The following is a 19,509-nucleotide window of genomic DNA, read 5'->3' as shown; positions in this document are numbered from 1 at the left end:
TTCTTCTGCAAATAGCTGTTTCCTCTCCAGGTGTCATGCATTAACAAGTTTTAGAGTTTTTTACCTTGTTGATGAGGCTGGGATCACCAAGGCTGCTCTCATCATCTTCTGAACTCTTTTGGTCCTCATCTGATGTGACGACTTCCATTGGTATCACGGAGACTGGGCATACCTTGTAGGGCTCAGTGTAGGCACTGCAGAGAAATAGAACGGAGTAACTCAATGGCATTATTCCCAGACTCGCTGTTGCTTAGACACATAGAATCCATGCAGAACTGCAAGGCTTGGAAAACAACCCTCCTTTGCTGGCCCAGAGGATTGAATCCAGCTTTGTTCTGCATGCAGTATCCCTAACCCAGTCTTTATCTCAAGTCCCATGCCCAGCAGTTACTATTTCAAACTCTCAGACAGTGACATTCTTATTGCAAAAAATTAGAATCATAATAACTCTGTGCAGTGATAGTAATTTGGGAGAAGTGATGGGGTGCTGAAGTATCSTGTTTTATTAAAACTGATTATTGATTTTCTTGTATCAATTTGTAAATGATTGTTTTAATTCATTCTGCAAAAGGAAAGCTCATAACTAACTGAAATTAAAGTCCAAATGCATTTAAAGCCAATAAAAGGAAATGCTTATTAGTGCAACATATGTTTAGCCAGTCAGTTCCCTGTTATGGCAGGTCATCAAGGCAAATATCGCATCTGAAGTCTGAAAAGGGCAGGAAAGACATGATGTCCGCTAATAACATACACAGCCTGTCAAGGCAAGGTAACGCAGAGATAACCGCATTTCACACTGCGAGGCATAAGCTGTGCGCTCGCCAAGGACAGAAAGCTGCTCTTTTGAATTCCACCTTTGAATTTCTTCATTTCAATCTAAATTTTGCTCTTTCTTGCATTTTTGTCAAGCAGAGTATAAGAAAGAAGAAGAGGATTTTTGGTCAGGTGCATAAGGCTTTTGCTCTATTCCAGACAACTTTAGGGACAAAACTCTCAGCTTCAACCACTGCTTATGGAGGTACTCATATAATGGCAGCTCTGGCACAAGTCTAGTTTTGGAAGGGAATGCAGGCAGTGAGGAGCATTAAGGTGTTTGGCTCCATCTCAGGGAATGTCCTCTAGCCCAGCCTGGGGCACTATCAGTAGAGAAGGGCTAAGAGAAACCCCGAGAGTCAGGTTTCACTAGCCGTGTCTCAGATGTGCTAGGAGGGCTTAGAGGATTTTGCTTTGAGGTACCTGCACAGCCAATCCACACTTCAGGCTTAGCGACATACCCTGGTGCGCACCGCTGTCTGTGAGCACCGTTACCCTCCCCAGACCTCTGTCTTTAAACCACTAGGTAAAACAAAGTGGCAGTAAAAGCTGGACATGCCTGAAAACAAAACACAGCGTCCTTAGGCCTCAGACAAGTGGCATACCCCCCTTCCTACCCTCCCAGGCACAAGGGAGAGGCAGTGAGCTGTGGTGGCCTCAGCTTGTGCTCAGCCTGGCCCTCTGGCCCTTGTCCYGCATTTCCTGTAAACAGGGAACAGTTCCTCCCCAGAGATGACCTGGCAATGAACTAGCAAGGGCTGACGCTTGGCTGCACCACACCCAGCTCCCCACCATGCCAGAAGGTACAATGGGGCAGCCAATAATACATAATGTGTTATTAAAGGCAGCACTACCCTTTACAGACTTCTTTGAACATATTACGTACATCACATGTCCACCACCACAGACCTTTTACTTTTAATAGATCATTAGTTTCATAGGCACCCCATAGCATTTATACCCAACAGCCCCAGCAGAAGTTTTCCTTAAGATTCTTCTTATGCTTCTCTTTGTCTTCTGTCCCTTGCTAAATCACAGCCCTGTCGATCTCCATCATCCGATTATTCTCTATCTGCGGTTGCTATGTTTACTCCTCACAATGCAAAGGAGAGGAGCGTAATGAAGATCTGTGCTTGGCAGTAACTGAAGTATTGTGCTGTGAAACTACTTCCCAGACCATGTAGACCACTTATTTGCATAATGTTGAAACTCCATGCTGCATTACTGTCAAGGGACAGAAGATAACAAGAAATGCATCTACTAATTATCAGGAAGGGTTTCAAATGATTTATTATGCAACCCCTAGTCACAGCACAAATGGCCTGTGACTTGGAAACCACCCCACACTTTTGCCCTATTCTCATCTATAAAATGACTTGTCTCAGTGACAGTCTGACTTTGGATACAGCRATGTAAAATTGGGGAAGACCCACCCTGACTTCAATGGAGTCACTTTCTATTTATACTTGTTATCTTTGAGCAGAGTAAGACCCTCTGATTTCACTCTGAACTCTCTGTGAGACTTATTCCTCTCTATAAATCAGTGACAAAATAAGCCAGCCACCTAGAAYTTCATTACTAAAGAGCAGGAAAAGATACAAGAAAGAAGTGACCTTCAGCTGGTCTCCTGACGGTCATCTCAGAACATGAGAAGTATACCTCTCCGGGGAGACTGCTGTCTGGGAAGCAAAGCCGAAACCGCTGTTCTGCTACAAATTCTTTGTTATGATCTCTGGCATGTTACTTAACCGTGTTTTGGCAGTCAGCTGGGTAAGGTGGGTGATCCTAGAGCAATGTCACGTTTAAAACACAAGTTAGACCGAAGGCTTGAGATGCCATGGGCCCTTACTGGCGTCTAAACCAGAACCCCTTTGTCCATCTCCCTTGAGGTACAGTTTTACTTCTCTTTTTCCTGTTGACTGCAAACTAAAAGGGATTTCACTTTGTCCTTAAGACAAAGAGGGATGCTTATTTAAAGTAAGGCACGGAGTAATGTTTTCATTCTTATGGCCAAGATGAGATACAGAGAGCTATTTGGAACTATTTAACAATCATGCTTGCTCTTATTGCTGTTTTCTGCTGGGAGTGAGGGTTCTTGAGTTATGGGCTCAGTGCCTTTCAGGCAGCCAAGYCGGTGATTTCTGCACAAAGGCACATACTGGAGAAGAACACCGATAATGAAAGATTTAAGCAGTGCTACCTGCCCAAAGAATTGGAATTTATAAAAACACCACAGATAGACACTTCAGAAAAGGGTCTGGGTAAATCATTGTGTGGGAGTTTTGCAAATGGAGCCGAGCAGAACCAAGGCATGTTCGTCACACACAGCACTCTCTTGGAGGTGTTCAGTGTTAGTGGATGGTTCTGCTGTCTTACAAGCACGATAAACAGCTTTAAAATTTTATATAGGTAAGACTCTGGTCGAGACTCTGGTCTTCATAGCTGCACAAGGAGGTTATTGACTACAGTGAGCTCCACAGAACTAGAATACCCTTACAAGTCCTCCTCCTTAGTGTGTCTAGGTTTGTACACTACAGCAGTTGCTCTGTAGTTTTGCACATGTAGTTCTGAAACTCAGAGCACAGCCAGGACTACACTGATTAATTCCGGAATCTAGCCTGGATGAGATGTGATTAAGTGTCAGTTAGGCAAAAGTGATCATCATAGTAGCAAATGGATCCAACTCATCACAATCCTTTCAGAATATCCCGTTTAACATAATCGTAAGTGATAACAGCAGTGAAAACTCAGATGGCAGCTTGGAAATGGTGTCAGTGAAACAAAAACACGAAGTTGAACTTGAATCAATCACCATTTGCTGCAGCCAGAATTTTCAGTGATCAGTTTACTAATGGAAATTTCAGTTCTTGACACCTGATTCCAAAAGACATCGGAAGCGGTGAAAGACAGAGGCATTGCTTTCGTGGTAGAAAATATTGCCTTTTTTCAAAAGCTGTTCAGAGTTGTATTGGGAAAAGACTAAAAATTAGTATTCCTAAAACCTTTTAGATGACAGAGAAAATAATATTTCCAATGCAGGTAATGACAGTTTCCAGAATTAGTTTTCTTTCTTTTCAAAAAAAAGCATATTTTATTTTAAAATTAGGAAAAGTAGCAGTAATACAATGCTAATACTTGACAAAGTCTGAATCTGCTATGGTAGACAAAATACTAATGTCTTGCAAGTAGTGCCTTGCTTAGAAGTGAAATTACAAACACCTTGCACAACAATGAGTCCTAATAAGAGAATTACCTCTAAGAATTGTTACAGTATTACTGATTTTAATTTCATTCATGCATAAGTAGAACAACGGTTGGTTATGCACATAGGGAAATAAGGGCAGAACACGGTGTTTCCAAAGTGGTATTATGAACACTCTTGCTTTGTAGTTGTAGGAGCAGGACACTCTTGCTTTGTAATTGCCATTTCCAAAATGGAAATGACACTCGTCATGTATAGCTTTAAGATGCCCCTTTCAATGCAGTAACGAGTCTGCCAGATCCAGCAGCACAAGAGYACCCAGGTGTGCAATGTGAGTGTCTTCAGCAGCAGCTGGCAAGAAGAGCAGAGTGCTTCATAAATTTCTGTCCTGCAATTAAAGAATCAACCTGGCAGTAACTTGGCATAAACTCATCATTTGACACATGCCTCTGGCTGAGAATGGTACTGAATTTAGAGGGGAGCTAAGGGAAAGGGATAGGACCAGTAGATGCTGATAAGTTGCTAAATACAAGTGCTCTGCAGGTGAATGCACCAAAAAGAAGTTCATGGGCTCAAATGCCATGTGTTGCAATGGTTTAATCCAACACACTCATGCTCTCAAACAGTTCAAAATAGCCTCTGGACAGGACCAAGCTGCAGTTCAAAGTAATTTTTATCCCTGTGCAGTTGTGAGTGATGTTTCATAGGTATCCTTACCAGAAATCTTAAATCCATGGCAAGGTATTTTAGGCTAAACTGCTTTAGCAGCAAATAAAATATTCATGTTCATACAATCTGCTTTGCTTTACATTTAGATCATACACTGCTTCAAGTCCATTATGTCACTGGATGTGTATTTACACAGGATGTGTATTTACACTTCATCAAAACTTTTCAGGCATGCCTTTGTCCAAAACGTGCTCACAAATACAGCAAATAACAGCTATCGCGGCGGTAATTATGTCTGCTCAGTGCTCTTCCCCTCCACCCTGGTTATCTTGATAAAGGGGCTGTACAGGAGCCTAGCCTTCACTTCACCCCCAGTGGCAGAAACTGCATGCMCAACAAGCTGTAGGCTGAAGAATTATGTACACGCCTTGACCTTACGACTTCCTGAACCAGTTTGGATTGGCTCTCCCTTTGAAACTACAGGCTTCCACAGGAAGTTCATAAATGGGCCCAAGTCACAGCAGTTGACGTAGTCCCAATATTCTTAACTTGGTTCTTTGAGAACTAGCTAAAATGGGTGGAGTTTCATGGGCACAAAGAACTGGCCGGCTTTTTCAAAAGCAAATGTCACTGTGCTGCAAACCACTAAAAGCACATACTGCAGCTTTTGCTGCTCTGGGAACGCGGTGGTGCGTGTTGTCGGGAAGCTGCACCGTGCTGCAGCACAACTCTGCGTCAGCATCACCGAAGCTCCCATCCCTGCAGGCCGCTGTCATCTCCGAAGAGCTAAACCAGAGGCCTGTGTCCCACATCTCTCAGCTTCAGGTGCATTTGGATCCACCGCTTAAGCCTTGATGCAATCTTTTTTCCCGTGTCGTACTCACAACCCCGCGTAATTTGYGTCTTAGAAGCGGTTCGCAAGACTCATTCAGAGGTGAGGAAAAGGAAGGTTATTTGACTGCCTAAGTCCGAAATACCCTAAAGAGGGGTGTGTGAAATGCCTGTGGTCTGCTCCATCCACAATGGCAAGACAGAGGATCAGAAAAAATAAACATTGCAAAGAAACATGAGTATTAAATCTTTTGGAGAACGATGGATGGAAATGGACATGAAAACCGTACTTTAAAGAAGATTTTTATCTTTTTCACACAGCTCTAACAAAATGCAACTGCATTAAAGACATTCCTTTTAATTTATTTGCTCTGTACCTCATTTTCTCATTACCCATTAAACCTAAACTTAATGGAAAATACTCTTCTTTTTTACATGTCTGCATTCCACTTACTGTATGCTGTCATCTGACAACAGGTTTTCAAATTAAAAGGCGTCAAGTGCATTGCTCCTACATCCCTATGAAAAAGACATTTTTTGGTTGGCAAATAACCTAACAGTCAGGGATGAAAGATTGCTATTAATGTCAGCAGCGCATATGAATTTCAGACAGAACCATTTAATTAATTTATAAATTAGCAGCTCTGTCCAAGGGCCATGATAGCCCTTAAAGCAGCTTCTAAAATTACCTGTCTAATCTGATTAGCTTACGATTTGGGATTTTCTAGTCTATACTTAACTGTTGTACTTTGAAACATAATTTATGTATATATGGGTGTTTAAAACAAAACTGACAGGAATTAAAAAAAATAAGCAAGACCCCTTCCAACAGATAGGCTCTCTTTTCATTCAGTCAAGAAGTTGGAAACCTTTCTTACCCAAGAACAAAGCAAGCTCTCCCTGTTCCACCTGCCAGCCACAAAAATTAGATCAAACTGGATGAAACAAATATTTTTGAATGTTCTTCGGTTTCTGCCCGCAATTCATAGCGTCCAGATCCAGTAACAATTTACAAGGTAAGGAGTTAATTTGGTGTCTTTTTTTTTTTTTTTTTTTTTTTTTTTTTTTTTTTTTTTTTTTTTTTTTTTTTTTTACTGATAAAGGTTTATCTTGTATTCTTCCAACCTTTCTTGTAAGCGTTTCCTGAGAGGGGTATAAGTCACCCAGCATGGAGAATATGTCTATGATACCTAGCAGGGGAGGCCTTGCCCGTTTGGCCAAGGCTAGCAGGTCTTACATAGTAATTTATTACAGTACCTTTCTGTTTCCTGGTCTGTGGTTTGCTGCTTGTTCTCAAAGCCAGCGAAGTTGCTCATATCCACATAGCCGTCATTCTCATTAGCGGCAGATAATGCCCTGCTGGGATCTTCAAAAAACTCAGTAAAAGTTCCTGCTCTGGTGGATCTTCGAGGAGGAATTTGTATGTTTTCATAGTCAGAGCTCATAGCAGGAATATTCTCATAATCAGATGTGTCAGCATTGGGAAAAGAAATTGACCTAGGTTTCGTTAATGGGAGCGGCATGAAAGGAGGTCTGGACCGGTCCTCAAAGGATTCCACCCTCGACACGCTCCTGCTGAATGCCTTTGGCATTCCTTTTCTTTTATCATCCTTATAGAAAAGAACAGCTGAAGGAGACTCAGATGCACGGAACTTCCCCACATGTGATTTTAGCTGAGGTGAGCTACTTAGGCTCCTCCTATCCAACTCCATCAGCCTTGGAGGCCCATGATAGCTGGACTCCGATGAGGACCTTGAAGAAGAAACGTTAACATCAACGTGGACTTTATTTTCACTTTTCTTCTTGAACTTTAAAGTGAGAAACCTTTTAAAAGAAGATTTCTTTTTTTTGGAATACCTATCAGGTGAATCACTCTCTATCAAAAGTGAAGGTGAACTTTTAGTGATTGGTTTTTTGGTGATATAGGCAAGTTCAAATGGAGGTGGTATATCAACAACTGAGGACGGAGTAGATACACCACATGATGAAAGATGATTTTGCTGGGAAAAACTACCTGAGGAACCATTGATGCAAGGCAAAGACAARTTATCCTCTGTCCTTTTTATTCCAATGTCATCCAGTACACATACATCATTTTTTCTGTAAACGGAGATAGGTATCTCTCTCCCTTCAACAGAGTAAGATCGAGGATATAAAATAAAGCGTTTTGACTTGGTTGGTAAAGCCCTGTTGGCTTCCATTGGTTTTCCTTCTGATGAAAAGGACTTATTGCTTAAGTCTTCTGTCCCACAGCCATTTCGAGAAAATGGTAACTCAGTTTCAGGTCCAGTTTCCTCTGGAACAGTTTCTGGGACATAGCCTGGCATTCTCCCAGAGAGAGACCGTGTTCTAGTGACAGTACTTTTACAATCAATTGGCAGCAAGGTGTTTTCACCATCCATGCCTAATTCACTCCTTTTACTGCGATCAGCTCCTAAATCAGTCGGCAGATCGTGGGCAATTTCATTTTCTTCAGGAAGCACGTAAGGATCATCTAGGGAATCATTGCTAGTTTGTCTTTCCCCTGATTTGTCAGTCACAATGACCACTTTAGGGACTGCTARATTTTGATGCAAAACATATTTGGTCCCACATTCTACACTCGTTTTGCCATGCTTACAGCTTTCTAAGTCTTCTTCAAGTGGGACTTCTTGAGGTGAACTTGGGACACTTTTGCTGAGGCCATCTGCTTCCACCTCATCGTCCTCAAGTTGCAACTCATCCGACTTAGAGGCTTCCACGGTACTTTTACAATTGTCTTCAACAGTCACATCTTCCAGCTCTGGCTCCATCCGTGGACTACAAGGTAGACTATCGGAAAGCATACCATCTTCCTGCAGGGAGGCCCCTTCTGTTTGAAGGTTCTCATCTGAGTGTTCCACGGGTATGTCCTCACCACAGTCATTCTCACCATGTGCAATTTGACAGCCATCATCAATATTCTCTGCATTCGTAGTTCCTTCTTCCCCTTTCCCAGAGTCTTTGCTTGCTTCACAGGCTACCTCCGATGTCTTCTCACTTCTCCTCTCAGTGATCTGGCACACATCACTGGTATTTCCTGCGTTTGTGTTATTGTGCTCATCTTGGTCTACTTCCTCCTCCTCAGCTGCTGCTTGATGGGTGAACTCTGCTAAACCATTTTTGGTATTGGGTTCATCTCCACACAGTTCTAAGCCAGGAATTGTTTCTTCACTGGCCTCCTCATGCAGCACATCAGGGCTTGCAGAGTCATTGTTTTCTACCTCCCCTTCCATGCTCAAATCAAGTTCTGCATCTACACTGCGGTCATCGTTATGTGCTAGACACCYATCTGCCATTTCTAAAATCTCAGGCAGTTCCTCCTCCTCCTCCTGCCCTGTCTTCTCATAAGCTGGGTTTGATTCATCTGCAGGCAGTGGCCCTGCAATGATATTTCTACATGTATGACTCATTAGTTTCTCATCTCTATTCAAAATGTTATCACTGTCAGTCTTACAATCACTAGTGTTCCTGACCGGTTCCGGGTTGTTAGAAGTTTCCTGCCTGTTTTTGGTTTCAATACAATCACCTGCAACAGTCTCACCTATATCTACATTCTTGGAAGCATTGTTATCCCCATCTGGGGCATCTAAGGACTCCTCACAAAGTGCTTTGGACTGGTCACAGTCTCTGGTTGAGTCCTCAGAGGCCGGTTGTCTCGGTTCAGCGGTATCTGAAGAGTTACGGTGCTCATCTTCGATGACATTTTGATTACTAGTATTCTCATCACTAGCAATGTTATCACCTTCCTTCTCTACCTTTTCTGGAGTTTCTGAGACTTCATTTTCCACAGAGCAATCTAGCCTCTGATCATGTTCCAAATCACTACAGTCTTTGATGGTCAACTGAGTTTCAGGAACTACAATGTATTCATTATCTACCTCAGATTCTAGGCATTTGGCATTGCATCGGTTTCCTTCATACGGCTCTTCATCGAGACACAGCAGTTTCCCATTTGAGCATTCATTTAAATTCTTGTCGGTAGAAACACTGGATTTGTCCTCGGCATCAGCTGAGAATTTTGGTTTGGGAGCAATAGGTGGTTTGGGACCCCTAGGCACAGAGTTCGGGTTATGAAGAATATCCGCTTGTGGCAGTGAAGGCGAAAATTTGGAGACAGCGACTGGAGAAAGATGACCAATAATCTTTGGTTTCGGTGCTAATGGTGGTTTTGAGATTTCTGGAGAAAAGAGACAAAAATCACGTTAGTCATCTTGGTTTCTTATTAAAGCCAGCAGAATATATCCCACAGTAGACTTTATCTGTGATTTGTAATGCAGAAGTAGTCAGCCAATAAAAGGCTGAGCTCTGAAAAGAGAACCGAAGGAGCAAAGCATATGGAATGTCCTTCCWTGTGGCACTTTAGCCATTCCAGGGAGCATAGTTTAAGGTTGAAACTGAACACTAGCAGATGCAGCCCTAGCACACCTGGAGAAAGATGTGCAGCTGCAGAGCAAGGGTGTATTATATGACGGTACCCACAGATGTGTAACACCGCCTGCACTCAGAAGTACTGATAATATAAAGAGACCTTTTGTTTATGCCACAGAAATGTTTGCCAAATCATAAAATATGAACACTTTGATTCAATGATGCCTAAGCGCTTCACTTAATGTCTTTTGGCCACGCTAGTTGTTCACGTAACACAGTACGAACACATTGTAATGATGACTTTCATTTCAATAGGTAGTTTGCAGAATTTCGGCATTGAACACTGTTAGTTCTACCAAGAGATTAAGGTTTAGCTCAACCTAGCCAAACGGAAGTCTCGATGGCAAGACACATCGTCTTCCCATCTTCCCTTACCACGGTAAAGAAATAGGGAGTTACATTTAGGTTGTCAAACATAACCGTAAGGGATAAGATAGCTGGCTAAAAGGTTGGCCAATACTTTACACTGATTATGCAACTGAGCTGTAATGAACCGAATGAAATACTTCAGCCCAAAACACGAAGACAGTTACTGGTTTAAACTTGAGTTCTGTTTTCAGTCCACAGCTTCTTCGCCCTTTAGTCAAAAGCTTCTCCATTCCTCCTGTAAATGTCAGGATCCCTTGCAGGTACTATCTTCTCTAAACATCAAAATGTATATTAAAAAGTTAATTATCTCGCAATGTAAGGCCAGCCTTGTATTTCTAGCGGTTGTGCTAACACATGWGTTGGGGAAATCAAGCAGACTGACAATAAGCTAGATTGAAGCTATTGAATTAAATCACATATATCTCGCTATTTTACTCAAGGTACTTTGCCTGCCACAGCCATTTCCAGCTGTCTGGGTCCTAAAACTAATATACTCCAAAAACTAAATGAAATGCTGAAAGACTGCATAAATAGCCAGCAATAGGGATCCTCCCTTGAGAGATTTTTGATGAGATGAAATATGTAGTGTGAAGAAGACAGCATATGGTTGCAGATGGTAATAAGCAGAGAGAAGTGGTTTCCTCCTATGGCTGCTCTCTAGCCATCAATAGATAATTACATGGTTAAGGAATCAGAAGTCTCTATTTTTATAATTTTAATTTACACATTGTAGTAGAAAAAGGACAAATCTCCATGGTAAGGAAAAGCACAGGACAAACTATTTCATCATGACAGAGACAGAAACTATTCTTTGCACATAATCTTCAAGCCCTACAGACAAGAAATAAGGATGCAGCATCTCGGTGACAAAATTTGGGGTTCCTATGTAAAACCCCATCCAAAATCACGGTATAAGTTTTAGAAAGCGTAGCTTCTGTGCTGTTGCATTTAGAGCATTTCGAAATGCAAGCTTTTGATGCGTGGAAGTGCAAAAAGGAAAAACTGAGGAGGGCACTATACTGAGAATAAAGGAATACTGAGTGCAAACTGCTTGAAAAAAGTTCTCTGATTGCCCTGATACTTGTTGGCATGGCACTTTTTTTATCGTTATCTCAGTATAATTGGAGTAATTTGTACTCATCTAATAGCGGCCAATTTCTTGGTTGGACTCTAGCAGACATAAAAGGCTGTTTCTTCTGATCTTCACCTTTCTGATATTTGTGCAATACTCAGGTAGAAGCTGACAATTTGGCAATTTGATATAATCAGAAAACAGTCTTTTCAGAGTTAGGGGACACGAAGAGTTTTCATCTAAGTTAAAAACGGAATCAGTGATCCCAGTCTAGCCCAGAAGGAATGGAAAGTCTGCTCTAATTAGGTGCCTTATCACATATACTGCCTAAGAATTATTCAGTATCTGGAGATATCCAGCTGCAGGTGAGAGACTTAAAACAACTAATGGAAAAGGCGGTGGAGAGAACCGTGTATTCTTAATTCTGCAGACTGTGTACTGTGGCCTTTCACAGCATACACTTCTATTCTAAGCTGAAGGGTGTCTGTCTAATCACAGAATGGATAACTCATCTTTCTCTCCCCGTTATGTCGAAAACTTTATGTGCCAAACGCTCCACTTTTGCCGAAGTAACGCCGCCATTTTTGCAGGCACCAGCTGAATGCCACAGAGTGCCAAAAACTCCTGCCAGTTAAAAACAGGGATGGAACAGAGGTGGATTTAGTACCTCATAAGCATGGCTCCCCAGCAAGATCTACCTTTTGCATTTTAATATTAGTTATTGAAAACACTGAATATCCTAAACTAACTTTCTGGTAGTAAAAGGAATGAAGTTTTTAATAGCTAAAACTGAGTCTTTACACCTTTACCACCATAATAAGACATTTTTAGGACCAACTCCGAGAAAGAATCATCACTTTCGAGGTCCCACACCACTTTCTGTAGTGTCTAGCCTTTGCTAGGAATCTGTATCAAAGAGTAGCATACAAATACACCTAGTCTGTTCCTGGGATGTGGAGATCCTTGATCTTGTCAGAAAGTGTCTGTACTGAAACGGCGTATAATGAGGAAAAGGCTGGACTGTAGAGAATGCTGGAACCTTCCAAGCTTTGTCTTATAAACAAATTCGAAATAATGTCATGAACTCATTTCCCTTAATTAAAATAACCATGGAGACATCCACCTCAAAGAAATGCAGTTTAAGCAGTTACCCAGTTTCCCTCCGGTGATAATTTTCTACCGCAAAAGGATCAAACAATCTTGAGTTTTTCGTCTGCTACCTTCAGTCAACCTGATGTCGGAAGACAATTTATGGTAATGGACTCTCTTCACAGTATGGTAATAGGCATTGCAATGTCCTTCTCTTGCGACAGCTACCAGTCACTACCGATACCTTACACAGTTTTATTCCTAACTGCTTTGTCCATTGATCTTGCCTGTCACAAGGCCCCTTAAATAATTTTCCTTTTTCTTTGGTGGGGATGTGAGGGAGAGGCAGTGGGCCGAGTGCAAATGTTTGTTTAAAAAATAACCCGAACAAAAGAAAGCACAGCTTCTTGCCTTTTATCACAACAATTTCATTCTGCTTCAATTTCTGCTTCCTTTGCCGTCTGAGCCACTTGAACCGTTCTGGCTGTAACTTCTAAATGGACACAATGCAACATTGCACCATAAGTAATGCGCACGCTCACAAATAATTGTGCGTGTTTATTTTAGGATGCATTTTATGTTGGAGGGAGACACACCCACCTCGTGCTTAAAAGGAAACTCTTCGGGAATACAAATTCCTTTAGCCTGCTCCTCCCCTTATTGTTCGATGCTTCCTTGTACTGACAAGGACCGCTTCCTCTCCTTACCCACCTTCCTCCAAGCAAGCCCGCATAGTTCCATTCCTGCCGTGGCCCATATGAAATCACATTCCCTACGTCTCCTCCTGTTCAAGTTTCCTAGCAGTGAACAGTAACCTAGTAGCTCTCCTGGAAGAGCAATGAACCCACGTAGCCTTCACTGTTCAAGTGGGGTTTTTTGAAACAATATACATTTCGTATTGGGGTATTACCAGAAATACTGTAACTACCCACTTTCAAATGTTTTCAAGTTTAGGATTTCAAATTTAGCCTTGAATTTAATGAAACCACCACTGAGACCTGGCTAAACACTGAGGTTTCCCATTTGCCCTGTTATTTGCAGTCATGTCCCAGGGCCACGCTCTTTGTGACTTTGTGAGAAATTACGTAGCTCCACAGTGCACATAGCGGTTCCAGCTTTGAATGATGCTGCAATCCAGTTCAGGCTTCTCTTAAGATGATGAAAGTAGTTTTTTCTGACCAACGAACTTTTGTAGACCTGTATTTTCTTCATGCCTTTGGCTTAATTCAATTCAAACATATGTTAAAATGGGAAAGACATTGAGGACAGAGGGCAGAAATGCATTGTTCGGGGATTTGCAGAGCTTTTGGATGGAAGTGACTGACGGTAGAAGTGAAGGGACAATATTGCAATAGCGGGATGGGACTGCACCAAACCCAGAATCCCAGCAGAAACTAGTGGCAGTCTTGTCTGCCACTGCTTCTGCCCAGGAAGAAGGCAAATTGAAATCCACAGATGGAAAGTGCCTGAGAAACAGGAGCTAGAGGGAGAATATCCAGACAAGGACATCAGAAAGTCTCACTCAGCTCTGAGCAGGAGCTTTATAATTTCACGTGGCTATATCAGAATGAAGTTAAAATTGATTTTCTACATTGGTCCAAAGTCAGCAAAAGGTGAACTATATAACTTAGTGTCATTGTTATTTTAACCCTGAAATTAATTGTTCATTTTAAAAATAAAGTACTTACTTCCAGTTACTGCTGCCTCGCTTCTATCTCCAGCTTGTATCCTGAACATTTATTATTGTTTCTTCCATTGGGTTAAAGACTCTTATTCTTCAGTCTTTCTCTAAGGAAGATATATACTTCCCTACAGCTATGTCCTGGTCGGTTCTTCTTCAGTTTTGTAAACGGAACAAATCTTAGAAGTTGGACAATTTTGCCTATCCCAAAGTCTTTTCTTTTGTTTTTTCTCTAAACATTTTTTTAATTTTCCAGTAGCTGCCATAAAAATACATGGGGCAGTCCCTCGAGACCAATTCCACAGTGCACATCTATGACGCTGTATACAATGTTCAGTACTTTCCTGGAYCCAAATCTCACAATTCTCCGTTAGCTCGTTACTGTATCAGATTGATCTGCTAGTCCATTTTGACCTCTAAATTGTTACCAGGGCTCTCTATYGCCTCAAAATTCATGGCTTTATAATAGGTATGACGTATCATTTGTTTGAGGGGATCCAACTTAATGACCCAGAGTTGTTTATATAGCTGTCCCGCCTATTTTGTCAGCAACCCTTTCACCAATGCTCACATCATAAAGTACACTTTGTTAYTTTACACATTTTTGTTTGCTTTCCTACTGAGAAAAATGATGTCCTGGTCCCTCCACTATGCGTACCACCATTTGATAATGTTAGAGAGATAACTATTACAGACATTCGGTACTGCCAACGAGCAAGTCGTTAGTCTTTATTTCTGTTATATAAATGTTTTTATCTTAAATCAGAACGCGATACTGAAATAGTACACASATCTTAATGTATGTCTTTGAATGTATACAGTTGCCATTATCAAGCAGATCTGTATGTTCTTCCAAAGACTGGGATTAAATTCCCCATTGGAGGCAAGCAAAGTATCACTCCAGAGGAAACGGTAATAAGCAACCTTAAGAACAGCAGTAAATACAGAAATTTCACCTGCGAAAACACTATTAGAGGCAAAAATTATTTGGAGCAGGAAGGATAGAAGTTATTTCACGGTAGCATTTCTATTTTATGAAATAGACAACGACAGAAAACAGCAAAGATCTTATCTCCATACCAGCGGCCACCATGCTCTTGGCTGTCCCTCATATAAGAGAGCAACGGCACTAAGGGCTCTTACTGCTGACAAAAGGAACACGTGCAAAGTGCTGCACAACCCCAGAAACTCACGGAAAAAATCTGACTGCACTATGAAGTCATAAGTAGAAAATTTTGACATCTCAGCTATCAAAACCACACCAAGTCCTTAACAAAACAGAAGAGAGAGGAAATTCTATACCCGCATCTGCTTGTCTAATACACGCATTTGTCTTCTGACCATAGCGCTTCCTCCTTACAGAAGAACTTTTTCTCAGAGAACGGTAGACAGAGCTTCCTATCAAAATAACACGTAACTTTACCATAAGTGAAATGGACAGCTCTTGTCTGCAGATGAAGAGCTGCATTTGGACCAGGCCAAAACACGGGCACCAAACACTATAGTAATGCTGCCAGAAATGTAAAGCAAGCCAAGCACGGTCTCCTAAAACCCACTTATTATATTTCCAGTACATAACGTTGTACGTTCCAATATGTAATTACAACTCTATCAACTATCGAAGTCAGATAGCGAGGGCATGTTCGAGCTGCCTCTGAAGATAAGCCATTTTAACGTCATTAAGTACCCGACCTAAGCTCCGTAACCTGCTTCAATATGTTAGAGATTTAAATAGATGAGGTAGCATGATTTACAAGGAAAGTATAAATCCTTTGAGGGGGTTCAACTCATAAAACATCAATGCTGTCACCAGTAGCATTCCAAGATGTACTGTTAATAAATGAGATRTCATCAATTGTGCAATATTTGATGCAGAAATAGTTCTCTTTGTTTTACAGCATATAAGCGTATCACTTATTTGATACTACCAGAGAAAAGTCTGAGATTTCAAAAGTCACATAAGAAATGACAGCAGTTGCATGGGAGTCACTTGAAATGGAAAAGGTATTCAGCCCAGGATTTTCAAATGATGTAAGAGTGTAAGTCTTCCTTTCAAATGGGCTTTCAGGAATAGGTATCAGTTTGACCTGAAGAGGTATTAGGTACTTAAGTGACTTTTGAGAATTTGGACTTTAGGAACTTGAAATCCGAGGTCCCGATCAAAATCGGCTGGTCATTGGCCCCTAAATGCCTCAGTTACTTATGAAAATGGTATTTCAAGTTCTGCATAAGTCTGACACTTTTGAGAAATATCTGTCCTCTCTTATCAGTATATGTTCTTGTGATCAAGATACAGGTACTCTGTATGTAGCAGGAAGGCTCCACAGTGTGAAGATAGACCTACAGTCAGCGGTAACAATTCCCATGGGAATTTTGTCTTCTTAGAAGTCATAACTGCAATATTAACAGCCTGGCTGTCAAAACACATCCCACTCTGCAGAAATAAAATGCTGCTATGTACAGTTACTGAAATTCATTCCCTGTGATTAAATCAATGCATTATGACTCGGGGATATCAGATCAATAGCTTACAAATTTCTTTCACCATATAACTTTACCACAGTCATCTGTAAATAGAATACGACAGCATAACATCCCACAGTGAAACACTGTTGGAGAAGGGAAAAAAATCAAAAGGCAATATAATCAGGAAGGGRTATGATTCAACACAAAAAAAAATCTTGATCCTGAAAGTTACCCAGTGTTTTCACGGTCTCCAGCAGACTGTACATACAAGCCTCGCCGGTGGGCCCAACTATGAAAAACTACACGCACAAGACAAACAATTTTGCTGCTAAACTACTGCCATAGATTTCTTTTTAGTGTTCTTGTAAGTGTTCACAATGTTACCAGTTTGGCTCTGTTTTCACAACTAACATGGAAGCAGATGACCTGTTGTGTCATATATTGCTTCCTAGGAGCCAAAGAGGATGGTTAAAATTCTCTGAGAGGTACATACAGCATCTTTTCCTATATCACTTCCAGTAGCAGCTGCAAGAATATATAGTCCACTTATATCTCTGAACAATCTGGAGCCTAAAGTCTGCATGTTTTTCCTAYGGGCAGCATCATTTCGGCACCTAGCGAACGAGAGGCCGGACGCTCCTATGCTTGAGGCCGGTCCGGTCTCTCGTCTCTTACCACAGATTTCCTGCGGACTCGGGCGGATCGCTTCGTCTTCCTTTTCACATCGGTTCTGCATCTCTGCGGATAATCTATATCTCCCTTCCTGTCGTCTGTCTGTCTGTCATTATTTTAACTTACGCGGGATCGAGGTTGCCTCATATGTCTGCGCGTATGACTCTACTTACTGATGCTATGTATTACTTACTGTAATACGAAGATAGCCAATGCTGGTGCCCGAGTTGTATCAGTCAATAAGTACCCTTCTCCTTCAGATTCAATGGGAAGTTCTGCTTTGCACCGCTTTGATGGGGGACACATTCCTTGTATTGTGTGAACATACTAAACAAAGGCCGAGAAGGGATATGAGCCCTCTATAAATACAACCTGGACGTAAACACCAGAAGAGGAAAGAACTATTTTTAAGCAAGAGGACAATGTAATCGCAAGAATAAATGGTGTCGAATCTGATCTGGAAACCAGGACTAGCAGGAGAACTACCTGAAAAGTTTTTGTTGAAGATATAATTGGAGGAATTAATAAAAGGCATGGTAACAACAGGTGCTGCTTTTGTTAATGAAGGTAGTCCCATTTGGTCCTACATACCTGAAAAATAAAAACTGCTAATAAAGTTTAAGTCTTTATAAATGGATACATCTGATATTTCTTACCCTGCACTTCCACTGACAACAGGAGTAGATTAGAGCGGGTCTGTTTTAAATAATGGAAAGATGAAGAAAGAGGTAGGAGCATCATGGCTAAAGCAATTTTTGTCTGGCTTACCTAATTTTCAAATGAGTTTGTCTCCTGGGAGGGACAGAGGACAGTTCAGATCKGGATCAGAAAATAGCATGGAATATCACCAGATTTTAGTGAGGTGTCTCACTCCCCGCTCCAAGAGGAAATACAACCTTTTGCTTTAAACTCGGGGGAGTGGTATAAGACTGATACAACAACAGAGGGCTGGGTTTGACCTAAAAGAGCTTTTCCAGTCCTATGTTCCTATGCTTTGGCAAACAATGATTCACAGTTTCCCGAACAGTTGTACGGCAAGGTATCTAGCAGTAAAATCTCTGGGCTTCAGGATGTACCTATTCATTGCGAGCGAGGTGCCCAGCAATATTCACTTGAAACAAGGAAACGCAACCGAATATTTTAGGGCTAACAAAAAAGGGCTGTTGCTCTTCATCTCTAATTCTAGATGCAGCATTAAATTTTTCTAAATAACTCCACTGAGCAATAATTGTTTCCCAGATTGTTATGTTTTTCACGTTTTTCACACACCTCACCCGTGAAAGTCAGAAAGTGCGGGCGAACGGTTTAAAGTTTGCCCCAATCTCCCGGTGGCTTTTTAAAATGTTTTAGCTGCTGAATGCCTCGTTCCCTTCTTATTCTCTTTCACTTTCCCAGCTTCCATGAAGGAAAAAATTCTGAAAAGTTAACAGAAAGCAGGAGGAAGGGTTTGGGTTTGCCTTAGAGAGAAAATTCTGCAAAAACCGTTACCTTCCCTCCAAAATATACTTTAGGAAACAAAGTCACAGCAAATTCCCTAGGAGCTTCTTGAAGGGTTCAGCGTATCCGACGGAGTAGCGGGCGCACAGCCGCGTCCTTTAGCAGGCGCAGCCTTGCCGGTCTGTCAGTCCGGTCGTACCCGGTTGAACCTCACCTCGCCCACCCTTTCTGCTCGATCCCTTACCGGCCGGGCAAGCAATAGGGCACTCACAGCCTCGGGGAGCCATTGACCACCTGCCGGATCGCGGGGGAGAGGAGGGCGGGACTCCGGACGGAGGGTGCCTGGAGGAGAGGTGCCAGCCCCAGCGGCATCACCCAGAACCTGCCGGCCCCCAAGGAAGAATGCCGGGACGAAGGGGGATGCGAGCCTCGGAGGAGCCGTGACCAGGCAGGGACCGCCATCCTGGCCACGGGATGTGCCGGCCCGAGGGAAGGAGGGTGCCGGAGGAAGGAARCCCGCCCGGCGTATGCCTGCCCCGGGGAAAAGACGTCCAGAAGCAGAGACCCTTCCCGGCGGGCCCGCGCACTTACCAGCGTTGTTCATCTTCCACCCCAACTTCGCTCGCCGGCTGCCCCGGGCGCTCAGCGCATGGTCCCGGGGGCCCCACCGCCCTCGCCCCTCGAGGACGCGCCCGGCCCTACAACCCTCGCTGGGGCACGGGAACGCAGCGGGACGGCCGGACGCGGACGGCAGGCTGG

General features: G+C 42.3%; 1 protein-coding gene across 1 annotated transcript in view; it reads right to left on the bottom strand.

Annotated features, from left to right (window-relative positions):
- The window catches only part of FGD5 (FYVE, RhoGEF and PH domain containing 5), a 63,309-nt gene extending 44,086 nt beyond the window's left edge, over positions 1 to 19,223 (bottom strand). The window contains exons 1-3 of the mRNA XM_057383120.1: positions 18,995 to 19,223; positions 6,773 to 9,713; positions 65 to 194 (exon numbers count right to left, since the gene is read on the bottom strand). Of these exons, the coding sequence (XP_057239103.1) occupies positions 65 to 194; positions 6,773 to 9,713; positions 18,995 to 19,037 (3,114 nt within the window). The 5' untranslated portion in view covers positions 19,038 to 19,223. The remainder of the gene's footprint in view (positions 1 to 64; positions 195 to 6,772; positions 9,714 to 18,994) is intronic.
- Positions 19,224 to 19,509: the final 286 nt, after the last annotated feature.

This window comes from Malurus melanocephalus, unplaced genomic scaffold (genome assembly GCF_030028575.1).
Source record: "Malurus melanocephalus ecotype Western Australia unplaced genomic scaffold, MMel_1.1 scaffold_607, whole genome shotgun sequence".
Lineage (NCBI taxonomy): Eukaryota > Metazoa > Chordata > Aves > Passeriformes > Maluridae > Malurus > Malurus melanocephalus.
This window is presented reverse-complemented; position numbering and strand designations above follow the sequence as displayed.